At 43.3% G+C, this 12,117-nt stretch overlaps 1 protein-coding gene across 1 annotated transcript in view; it reads right to left on the reverse strand.

Annotated features, from left to right (window-relative positions):
• Nucleotides 1-718: 718 nt before the first annotated feature.
• The window catches only part of BMP1 (bone morphogenetic protein 1), a 150,102-nt gene continuing 138,703 nt past the window's right edge, over nucleotides 719-12,117 (reverse strand). The window contains exons 19-20 of the mRNA XM_068274693.1: nucleotides 10,508-10,758; nucleotides 719-3,850 (exon numbers count right to left, since the gene is read on the reverse strand). Coding sequence (XP_068130794.1) covers nucleotides 3,716-3,850; nucleotides 10,508-10,758 — 386 coding nt within the window. The 3' untranslated portion in view covers nucleotides 719-3,715. The remainder of the gene's footprint in view (nucleotides 3,851-10,507; nucleotides 10,759-12,117) is intronic.

Genomic DNA, 12,117 nt, shown 5'->3' on the forward strand with positions numbered 1-12,117 from the left:
AGCAGCCAGAAATAGTTTCTTAAAGGACATCCGAGCTGAAATGTTTAAAATTAGATCTACTTACCTGGGGCTTCTTCCAGCCCCGAGCAGTCCATCAGGTCCCTTGGTGTAGTTCTGATGTCCTCCAGTGCACCACTAGCCCATCCAGAAAACTGCCAACCACAACTGTGGGCGTCAATCTTTCAGATGGCCTAGCGATACCCTGGAGGGTAGCAGAACTACAGCATGGGACCTGATAAGACTGCTAGGCGCTAGGAGAAGCTCCAGATAAGTAGATCTAATCTTCAACATTCCAGCTCAGGTGTCCTTTAATGTAATGTGAGGTAAGAGGTATTAACACCCTTTTGAGGGCTCTTGCACACTGCAAGCGATTCCGATTCAGATTCCGCTTTTTAATCAGTTTTTACATCAGATTCAGATTCCGATTTGCAGTGTGCAGGGAGCAAACTGCAAATCGGAATCGGAAGTAAAAACCAATTAAAAATCAGAATCTGAATCGCTTGCAGTGTGCAAGAGGCCTCAAGCACGCTAGGGAGAATGTGGAACGGGTTCAATGAATGAATGAATGAATGAATGAATATATATACATATACGCACACTGAAGAGTTAATTTTCTTTTGGCACAGAAGGGGGGCGGTGGGGTCACATGATCTACTCTATGCTATAAAGGAAATCCCACTCTGCTGGCAAGAAGAAACTACAGGAGCCAGCCACCAGGTATTTTAAATATGTTTATTGCAAAAAATACAAATGGGCGATACAAAGAAAAAAAAAAACTTTGTGCATTGCTAATCAATGTAAATTTAACTAGGAGTTCGAGACATGATCCTAGGCCGTGTGCAAATTATGCACAACATACAAGTCGACCTGTAGGTAACCTTTTAGACAATCTACCATTCCGTTCAATTGAGGACTCCAAAACAATGTACAGGTGTAGAATTGCTCTTCCAACCGGTCCTTTGCTCCAAGTTAGCGCCTGCAGGCTCCTGTTTCAGTCGATTACATGCACATAATGTACAGGAATAACCAATATTTACCAACACATTCATTTGCTGAATGACCAGTGAAAGGACTGTTTAACTGGTCATTTGCAATTGGTCTGCAGAATAATTCACTTATGATTAATAGACAATGCAGTAAGTTTGATTGGATGATTCGTTGATTGATAGTAAACATTGGCTGGTGTGTACAAGGCCATATTTATAGATCAATTTCTCCACATACTACTTTATTCCATAAAAATCGGGAATCCCAGCAGTGGTCCAGATATGTGAGCTGTAGTGGGTACATGGGCCCATGTGCAATTAACTTTTTCTCATGAGTTTTCTCCTAGGAGATTATTTTTCATCTTCTATGTAGAATAACGTTTCAGCACTTGGCAAATTAAAAAAGTACCAAAAAGTAGGTGAATAATTACTATCAAAATGATTTTCTTGCTTGCTGCGGATTCAAAAGGCATTTTGACAAGTTTTAAAATACCACTTTGGAGAAAACTCAGGAGAAAGTGAATATGGGCCCCGGCCTCTCATGGAAGAAGGCTGATCCTAGAGAAGGTCAGTGAAATACTTATAATTACAGCTTGCATGCAGTCTTAATGCAAATTATGCAGTTCAAAACTGGGCCAATCAAATACACTTCCTGGTAGTTTGGAAAGGCCGAATTCCAAGCTGCATACAATTTGCAAGCAAGTCTGAATTCTTATTAACGATCATTAGCTGGCGCATAGTCGGATTTCGCAGTCCAAAGTAATACAGTACAAATGTAAGAAAGTAGCAAGCAAGAGATAGAAATCTGTCAATCGTGCAGGACGGAGAATTTAGGCTGATTGGCAGCGGGTCAGGAATGAGTCACTAGTGGTGTTCGACTCGATGACTGGCAAAGCTACTCTCACCGGTCTACAGCACTGCTTTGGTCTCTTCTCTCCCTGCTGGCTGCTTATTCCTCTCTTCACTTCCGAGTATCTGTGCGACGTCCCAAACGGGCCCCCTAAAGGTCACATAACGTACGTGCCCCAGTGTTTAATCTCTGCAATACGTCACACATGTGCCCAGAGGATCGGGAGTGAAGAAACAGCAGTCGGTACAGAGAGCGGAAACGGGGCTATGCAGAGGACAGGCGAGCTACACCCCACAGCCCAAAGGGGGGGGGGGGCGGAGGTTTCAGGACTAGGGGACCCAGCAGGCAGGCACAGATTTTCAAAGACTCATGTAAATTTGTATGCATATTTATGCAGCTTGAAAATAGACCAATCAATTTAAACCTTGGTGGGACTTGATTGGTCCATTTTCAAGCTGCATAAAATTTTACATAATCCTGCACAAACTCAAATATTTGCATCTCATGACCACCTTTACACTGGGATATATGACCTGGGCCCACTGCAGTCTAGACACTGATGTACAAGAACACCACACTTGCATCGTCATGCCATTGCGTTACTTGTAAACTGCACATACATACATACAGATGTGTTTGATAAAAATAGGTGTACACAGGTCCAACCAGCCATTCCACTCGTGTGCATTCAGCTTTTGTCTGTCTGGTGTACATTTTACACCAAGGCTGTGACCGCCGCACAGTTCCAACACTCAGATTCACAGTGGCGACCATCTTTAATGAGTCCATAGCTTACACATTCATTGCAGGCGCTCTCACTGAGCCACATGGAATCAGAAGCTTCTGGGATGGCTTAGTGAGTAAAATCCTCACCTTTCCCAGACCAGCTGAAGAGGAGAAATGACAAGAGAGTAAATGGGAGTGATGAAGAGGACTGACAGACCAGAAACCTGGGCTTCCAATAAGGCTGGGGAGATGGGTAGCGGGGAGGAGGGACAGGCTGCACAGTCATTAGACAAACAGGGAAGAAGGGAGCAATAAAAACAGAATTCAAAAAGGTAAAAGTGCCCATTTTAAAAAGTATAAAGGAAAAGCTTCAGAGCCAGCCCCATTCTACTGGCCAAAAAGTATAAAAATTAAAGAACCACTAAAACCTAAACCACAAATGTTCATATATAAAAAGTTCTATAAATACTGATTAAGGGGATATTGCTGCATCCTTCCGGGGGTGCAGGTGATGAAAGCAAAGCTACTAGCACATGAGTCATAGGTCACCTGACATAGGTCACTTGTCACCTGACAAAGCTACTAGCACAGAGGTCATAGGTCACTTGTCGCCGAGTATTACCACTTGATTAGCATTTCCACCCACAGGAACTGCACGCTGCCTCTTCTCAAACCACTAGCATGAAATGTTAGGTTGCACTCAGCCAATGGTAGAGCACCTGTTACAGCATGTAAATTTCTTGCATGCATCTAGGAAAATTTAGAATTCTGTCTTTATATATATAAATTTGTGGTTTAAGCTTGGTGCCCTAAAAATCAGAAAGCAAAATTCACAGGATAAAGTTGGTTCCCAATGGTATAGCCAACCAGCGCTCAGCACGGGACGTGTGTGTGTCAGGCAGAGCAGGTCTTGTATGTTGACGTAGATATGTAACAGGAGGTGTATAGGTGAGTTTTCGTTCATCTGCCAACACAAGTCTGTGCCCATTGATATCCCTGAGGATTTTCTAGTCCTTTATCCTGTGTGCTGCTTCTTGCCACCTCGCGATCGTATCATCCATGTTTGGGGTCCTGCAGATCAGGAGGCTTCCTCAAATAAGGTGGACTTGGTCCCGAAAAACAACAAAACAAGGGGTGAAAGAATGGCGGGATGTCACTTGCGGGCATGAAGAGTGTCCTGGAACTTAGTGCTAGTGTATCGAATGTGGAATCCCTTTTTGTTAATGGAGTCATCGGAGTGGAAGCGGATGGTGAGAGACACGCCTGTAGAGTACACCTCTTCAGGGGGCTGTGGGAGAGAGGACAAGGGAAGTGAGATTTATAACCAACTCATCGGACAAACAGAAGACATCTGAAAACAGAGGAAATGCACTCAAATGTCCCCCTTCGGCTCCAACAGTCTTGTCATCCTATCACCTGATGAAGAAAATAACCATTGGAACTACTCTGTAACTGGCCTTTGGAAAAAGGGACCCAATTTCTTTATCTGTTCTTTTCTAAAACATACCCATACACTCATCGATTTTCCCGTTTGATTCTCTGCATATTCGATTCATCTGCTGGGAATAGATTCCTTCAAACGTCTGATCGATCCACTTGATTGATTTTGGCCAAAAATTTATTGAAAGGATTGAATGGCTAGGAGGAGAATCTAGGTCGATTTGAGGCAGGATAAGAGCAGTGGTCCAATGATAGGCCATATGCTGCAGTTCAAATGATTTTCAATACATTTCTTGATGGAATCTATTGAAAATCGATGTGCTGTGTGTGGCAGGAATCAATTCCTATCAGAGAGGAAATAATCATTGCACCACATTGTGTGGCAATTAGTGTATGGCCAGCTTTACACAAACAACTAGAACCACTAAAACAATTTTGGCAGAAATGGGAGTCACAGTATGACAAACAGCGTGTATTACACAAAAATTGCAACCTCCTTAAAGTATACCCGAGGGGACATGTGACATGATGAGATAAGCATGTGTACAGTGCAAAATATTCATAACCAGGCTGGTTTAGTTTTTGCTGCCTGAAAGTTAATTTTCAAGCCTGCAAGTAACAACTATACCTTGTAGGGAATATAGTAAACATCACTGATAAGCAAATTATAACCATAAAAGTTTTCCTGGCAGAATACTTCTGAGGGTAGGGGAGAGAGAGAGACAATCTTCAATAGTTCATGTAGTTCAACTCTGGGGCACTTAAAGGATACACAAGGTGACATGTGACATGATGTGATAGACATGTGTATGTACAGTGCCAAGTGCACTTATAAATATGCAGTGTTCCTTTTTTTCTTTCTCTGTCTGAAAGAGTTAAACATCAGGTATGTAAGCGGCAGTTCCTGTCTGATGCAGGACTGGGTTAGACGACAGTGTGACCCTCACTGATAAATTATTACTATGAAACACTTTCCTAGCAGAAAATGGCTTCTGAGAGCAGGAAAAAGATAATAAGGGTCATAGATCATAGATTTTAGCTCTGGCACCATGGGATATCTAAAAAAGTAGTTTTTAGGAGAAGGAGGATAAATAACATTTTTTATCTCATCAGTTTATTTTGAACTCGGGTTTACTTTAAAACATCTCAGGAGGTACACTCCTGCCTGCCTATGCATATTGCAATAGTTCCAATTTATATCATGGAGGGTTGCCCACTATTGGCGATAAATGGCACATCTGGTAAGCATGTCCAGTGGCCCAGAATTTCTGCAACAAATTATCCTTAATCACAACCTTAAAATGGCCTCCTCCCCCCCCCCCCCCCCCCCCCTCATTTTAGTATCACTAGCCTGCAAACTCTTGGCTGCTAACTGGAAATAAAGTCACATTTCTGTAAAATCTGTATTTGAAGCATTGAATAAAGTTATGCTAGGGGAACACTGTATCCCTAATACCAGGAATACCTTTCAAAACTGTTATAAAAAGTGAAATGTAAATCTCCTGGCAGGATAACTTCAGCTTATCACACACTGCACACTCAGTCCCCCGGGACACACAACCCCCTTCTCACAAACCATCTATCAGATCCTGGAGACAATCCTGTTCCATGACTGGTTCCATTTTAACTGCCAATTCTAGAAGACTGCAGTGAAGGAGTTTCACACAACTGTATTTATACAGCCCTTGGAAAGATCTCTGCAATTTGGAACAGTGGCAGGATTTACCCTCTTGTACATTAATGGGAATCCCAGCTGTCTATTACAGAAGCTGCTTAAATAATTTCCCGGAGGCTGCGGGCCTACAGAGCACTCTCTTGTTAGGCCCCTTGACCAGCCATTCATATTGGGTGTGGAAGCAGGCAGTGTGGGCAGACCACCACTCCCCAAACAGTCACTTGTACCACAGGGAAGGAGCAATTACAGGATGGTCAACAGAATCATAGCCAGCCTGCTATTTATGAGGGGGTGTCTAATATGTACAAAAAGTCTGACTAGAAGTTAGATCTGACATTTTTATCATGGAAAAGACAAAGACATGAGTGTAAGTAATATTCAGATTATTAACCCTTTTGCAGCCAATTTAGAAGCTTGCAAGTGCTCCAGGCCAATTTATCTTCGCACATTTTTTTTCTTTCTTTCTAACATTTCAGTTACAACACAAACATAACAGTTTTCATTGCTATGGTAGAACAGTTGGACAGTCCATTAAAAAAATGAAGTCTCTCACACATTCCACTACGTTAGGATATTTGGAGGTCACAGTGAGCACACATATGGCAGCACAGAGCCTACAGAATGGCATAGGGTGCATACACATCAAATTTTAATTTGCCAATGATTGCCCAACTTTACCATCTCCATGTAGTATGATAGCTTACCTACATATTCTGCTCAAACTATTCAAAATCTGTTGGCCTGCATACATCATGGCAGAGGTAAAATTGGCCAGTCGGTGTGTGTATGGACCCAAACACTGATTATATGGTTAATTACTAACTATGGGTGAGGGGAGTCCTAGTGGCTGTACCATTATATAGGAAGGGGAGATCATAGTGGTGGCATGTGTTATGTGGCCACTGGCAGATGGGCCCCAGGCTGTAGGGGTCAGCATAGATGGGGAATAAACCTAGGCAGGCACCATCACAATTTAGCTGGGGGGCTCCATGATTTGCAGTTCTGCTCAGTATAATGCATGGCATAAAATGGGTGTTAAAACAGATGGGTAAAAATGGCTACATCCACTACTACATCTCCCAGCATTCATTGTGGCAAACACCTGCACTACGCTGGGAAACTGAAAATACAACCCCCACCCCCTCCAAGGCATGCTCTCTGGGGCTCAGTTGTCTTTAAATTCCTGTGTGCGTGTAAAAATTGCAAATATCTTCTCATTTAAAAAAAAAAAAAAAAAAAAAAAGGCAAAATTGGATCTTGCCAAATCCACTGGAAAAAGTCCTCTCTGCTGTCACTTCCTGTGCCGACACCAGGGACAGGAAATGAAAGAAATTCTTCCACCTGTGATATGCTGTACAGCAACCCAAGAGTTTCTAACTATTGACTACCCTTCTAACCATCCCCACCCCCCACCTTAACTCTCTTAGTGAGCACCTATTCTGCAGCCATACCTAGTGTGTCCCTCCCCCTCGCCTTTAGGTTGTAAGCCTTTGGCAGGTTGTCCATCATGTCCTCCTTTTTCTTGCGACCCCACCAATGACATCCTTCCCGTGGACTAGCTCAGACTTGACTTGCTAGGACTCTGTAAAATCGCATGCTCATGTATCTTATACTGTTTGTATGTATATCCTTGTGCTAGGTTGTACGTTGTATAACCTTGTGCTACCTCTCTGTCTGACTTGTTACCATTGTATGTATCCCAATTTATTGTCCAGCGCTGTGTAATAAGTTGGCGCTTTAAAAATGATTTTCCCTACTCTATCCAAAATGAAAACAACTTTTGCATGGGAGGCATTTTAACAGTACATACTGCCAAACACGTACTTTATTATGCTCTTTTTATCCTAGACCATTCTTATTCAGCTGTTTTTCTGAACCTTTCCAGCAATCAGTGATTTCGTGGAATGGCTTCCCTCAGCAAGCAGATAACTCGGAAGGGGTCATGTTTAAAATTAGGATTAAGATTGGAAAATGTGAAAACATCCTGTTTTGCAGGCTATGAACTCGGTGCTTCATTTAATCCAGGGGCTTCCTGTACAAACTTCAGGAACCAATATGCATCTGTTGTCCATAACAACCAGACTCCCTCTGACTTCAAGATAAAAGCCATTATCTAATGGCCACCTTTGGGCAAGAAGCACATATTTCCCCTACTGGGAAAAGTCTGTGCTTCTAATCACATAACTGCAAGGGATAAAGATCCAGTAAAACAATATATGAGGTGGCTTATAATGCAGTATACAGGATCTTCTCAAAAAATTAGCATAATGCAATATAGTTCATTATTTTCTGTAATATACTGATAAACATTAGACGTTCATATATTTTAGATTCAAATACACACAACTAAAGTAGTTCAAGCCTTTTATTGTTTTAATATTGATGATTTTGGCATACCGCTCATGAAAACCCAAATTTCCTATCTCAAAAAATTAGCATATTTCATCCGACCAATAAAAGAAAAGTGTTTAAAAAAAAAAAAAAAAGTCAACCTTCAAATAATGATGTTCAGTTATGCACTCAATACTTGGTCGGGAATCCTTTTGCAGAAATGACTGCTTCAATGCGGCGTGGCATGGAGGCAATCAGCCTGTGGCACTGCTCAGGTGTTATGGAGGCCCATAATGCTTCGATAGCGGCCTTAAGCTCATCCAGAGTGTTGGGTCTTGTGTCTCTCAACTTACTCTTCACAATATCCCACAGATTCTCTATGGGGTTCAGGTCAGGAGAGTTGGCAGGCCAATTGAGCACAGTGCCAAAACCACTGGTAAATGGTTTACTGACCATGGTATTACTGTGCTCAATTGGCCTGCCAACTCTCCTGACCTGAACCCCATAGAGAATCTGTGGGATATTGTGAAGAGAAAGTTGAGACGCAAGACCCAACACTCTGGATGAGCTTCAGGCCGCTATCGAAGCATCCTGGGCCTCCATAACACCTGAGCAGTGCCACAGGCTAATTGCCTTCATGCCACGCCACATTGAAGCAGTCATTTCTGCAAACGGATTCCCGACCAAGTATTGAGTGCATAACTGAACATAATTATTTGAAGGTTGACTTTTTTTTTGTTTTAAAACACTTTTCTTTTATTGGTCGGATGAAATATGCTAATTTTTTGAGATCGGAAATTTGGGTTTTCATGAGCTGTATGCCAAAATCATCAATATTAAAACAATAAAAAGGTTTGAACTACTTCAGTTGTGTGTATTTGAATCTAAAATATATGAAAGTCTAATGTTTATCAGTACATTACAGAAAATAATGAACTTTATGACAATATGCTAATTTTTTGAGAAGATCCTGTACTTACTACAACAAATGTAAAAAGAAATGATGGGACTTTGTTGTGATTGAAGACTTTGGATTAAGGTTTCATAAGAGTATTACTGTTATGCATTATGTTATATTTGTCTGACTTACAAGTGCCTCTGATTTTGATCATTTCAGTCATCTGGTTTACAATTAAATCAGTGTCAAACTGCCCAAAACGTAAATTTCAGTGGGGGTTGAATAATTTTGAACACAACTGTATGTTTGGGGAGGTTAAAGAGTGGCAAGGGTAGGACAGCTCCCTACAATGCCTACAGACAAAGCAATCAACAACAACAAAAATTCATCAATCACAAACCATTGTTCCCATCCATGAAGTTTGGCGTCGGTAGGCCCCATTTTTCGTATGAGCGGTTTATGGTCCTTAACCTCCTTGCCGGTTATCCCGATGGGCCGATTTTCACATTTTTTTTTATTGCACGCAGCTAGCACTTTGCTAGCTGTGTGCATAACTCAATTGCCGCCACTCGCCGACGATTCGTCGCTACCCGCCACTCCCCCCAGACCCCTTGCACAGCCTGGCCAATCAGTGCCAGGCAGCACTGAGGGGTGGATCGGGACTCCCTCTGCCATCACGACGTCATCGCGATCGTCGCAATGGCGATGGGGGAAGCCAAGTAGGAAATCCCGGTCTGAACGCGATTTCCTGCTTGCGCAGATCACCGTAGGCGATCGGAGTGGGGGGTGGGGCGATGCGCTAGGCTAGCTACAGGATTTAAAAAAAAAAAAAGAAAAAAAAAAGTGCCGTGCTGCCCCCTTGTCACAATAATTGGAACGGCACGAGGGTTAAGGGTCCAGAAACCGCTGGAACCAAAATGGTTAAGGAGGGCCCAGGCAGCTGTGGAGGACCAGTGGATAGTGTGGGAAGCCTCTGAGGGATCCAGAGGCTTCCCTCTCCTTTTTTACATGTTCTTTGGATCTCTTTATCAAGGTGTACGCTTTCCTACAATATCAAGGAAGGATCACTACCTGATGCACAGTTGTGAGTCACATCTGCAATAACCAGCTAGTAACACACCACCTTCTCCACCACCTGACCCTCACCCAGTCACCACACTCAGCTGTGTAAGGCTATCCTGAGACACAGCATGACAATACATAAAAACTCAATTGAACTACATGGCATATATAAGTGTGTAAATATCGCTGCTACGAAAGATTTCTCCACAAAAAATGAAACGTGCTGCCCAGAAATGATGGGAGGAGATCACCACATCACAGAACACACAGACTGGTGGATACACTGCATAATTAGTGGTTGGAGAGAGTACTTGTTAGCGGCTCCGCCTCCGACACAGGAGACCAGGGTTCAAACCTTGGCTGTTTCAATTCAGTACCTATTCAGTAAGGAGTCCTTGGGCAAGACTTCCTAACAATGCAGGGTGGCCTATTGAGCGTGCGCTTAGTGGCTGCAGCTCTCAATCGCTTTGAGTCCAACAGGAGAAAAGCTCTATAAAAATGTTAGCATTATTTATTACAGTGTTTGGAAGCATACCTACCCCTGACCCACAGTATCGCCCCATCCTGGGGGCTGCTTCAGTTGGTCCATCATAAAGCTCTATGTAATCATATCCACAGTCTTGCTCCTCCTCCAGCTCAAAGCTTTGGAATACCAGCTCCACCCCATATTGTCCTTCTGATACTATATGCCACACACACTCTGTGGCTGACGGGTGTATGTCGTCTCCAAACTTGGCATGGGAATACAGGTCCTTGGTGCGCACTTCTGCCTGCAGCGTCCCTCCACACTCTACAAGACACAAACATCAAATCAAATCTTTTTGCAATATATTTGGCACGTATAACATGACCACGTTTTGCAGAACATTTTGTAAAATGCTGAACTTTAAGGGTCACTGTGCTGATGCCACCAGGGGATTAAGCGAAAAGGTTAGAACATTCCATTCACAATGTTGAACTTTTCATTAGTTAGAAAGGCTCTCTTCTATAAACTTAAAGGGATACTGTAGGGGGGTCGGGGGAAAATGAGCTGAACTTACCCGGGGCTTCTAATTGTCCCCCGCAGACATCCTGTGTTGGCGCAGCCACTCCCCAATGCTCCGGCCCCGCCTCCGGTTCACTTCTGGAATTTCTGACTTTAAAGTCAGAAAACCACTGCGCCTGCGTTGCCGTATCCTCGCTCCCGCTGATGTCACCAGGAGTGTACTGCGCAGACACAGACCATACTGGGACTGCGCTGTGCGCTCTTGATGACATCAGCGGGATCGAGGACACGGCAACGCAGGCGCAGTGGTTTTCTGACTTTAAAGTCAGAAATTCCAGAAGTGAACCGGAGGCGGGGCCGGAGCATCGGTGAGCTGCTGCGCGGGCACAGGATGTCTGCGGGGGACCATTAGAAGCCCCGGGTAAGTTCAGCTCATTTTCCCCCGACCCCCCCTACAGTATCCCTTTAAGTTAGATATGTTATTTTGCTATGCCTAAACCACAATAAATAAATAAATGAATAAATAAAATCCACATACCGTTATGTAGCTAGAGATAGGAGGCAAACTATTGCATCCTTAAACACCTGCCCATCCGTCCAGATTTTTGAATTCTCTGCTAACTTTTCTCCTTGTTGCAGGAGCACGTTCACCTGTAGAACCTGGTAACAAGCCCGCTAATTTTGGCAAGGATTTGGGCGCCACCATAGGCTGCAACCTGAATTACAGCTACAGCGGAGCCCAGTGACTAAGTTGGGAGCCGGTGCTCAAATTAGAAAAGAAACTAGGTAGTTTGGCCAATGCGTGAATTATATGTGTCCCCCTACCACCCCCACCATCCCCCTCAGGTTGTCACAACTCGGAAGGGGAATAGCATTAACGGTCTTTCAGAAGGAGCAAGGTACGCTGTCTTTTGGCTTCACCCCTCCACTAAATTTGGCCGGGGCGATTTTAAATCCATGTCCTGGTAATCCACTTGCTCCCAATTTATTAAGCCTTGTACAAATGCAAATCTTTCCTAACGTGTGAAATATTTTACAACTACTGTCCCCACGACCAGTCCTCATCTGAGCACTGAATGAAGTACCATTTAAAGGACAACTGAAGCGAGAATACTATGGAGGCTGCCATTTTTATTTCCTTTTTAAACTATACCAGTTACCTGA

Source organism: Hyperolius riggenbachi, chromosome 3 (assembly GCF_040937935.1).
Source record: "Hyperolius riggenbachi isolate aHypRig1 chromosome 3, aHypRig1.pri, whole genome shotgun sequence".
In the NCBI taxonomy this organism is placed as follows: domain Eukaryota; kingdom Metazoa; phylum Chordata; class Amphibia; order Anura; family Hyperoliidae; genus Hyperolius; species Hyperolius riggenbachi.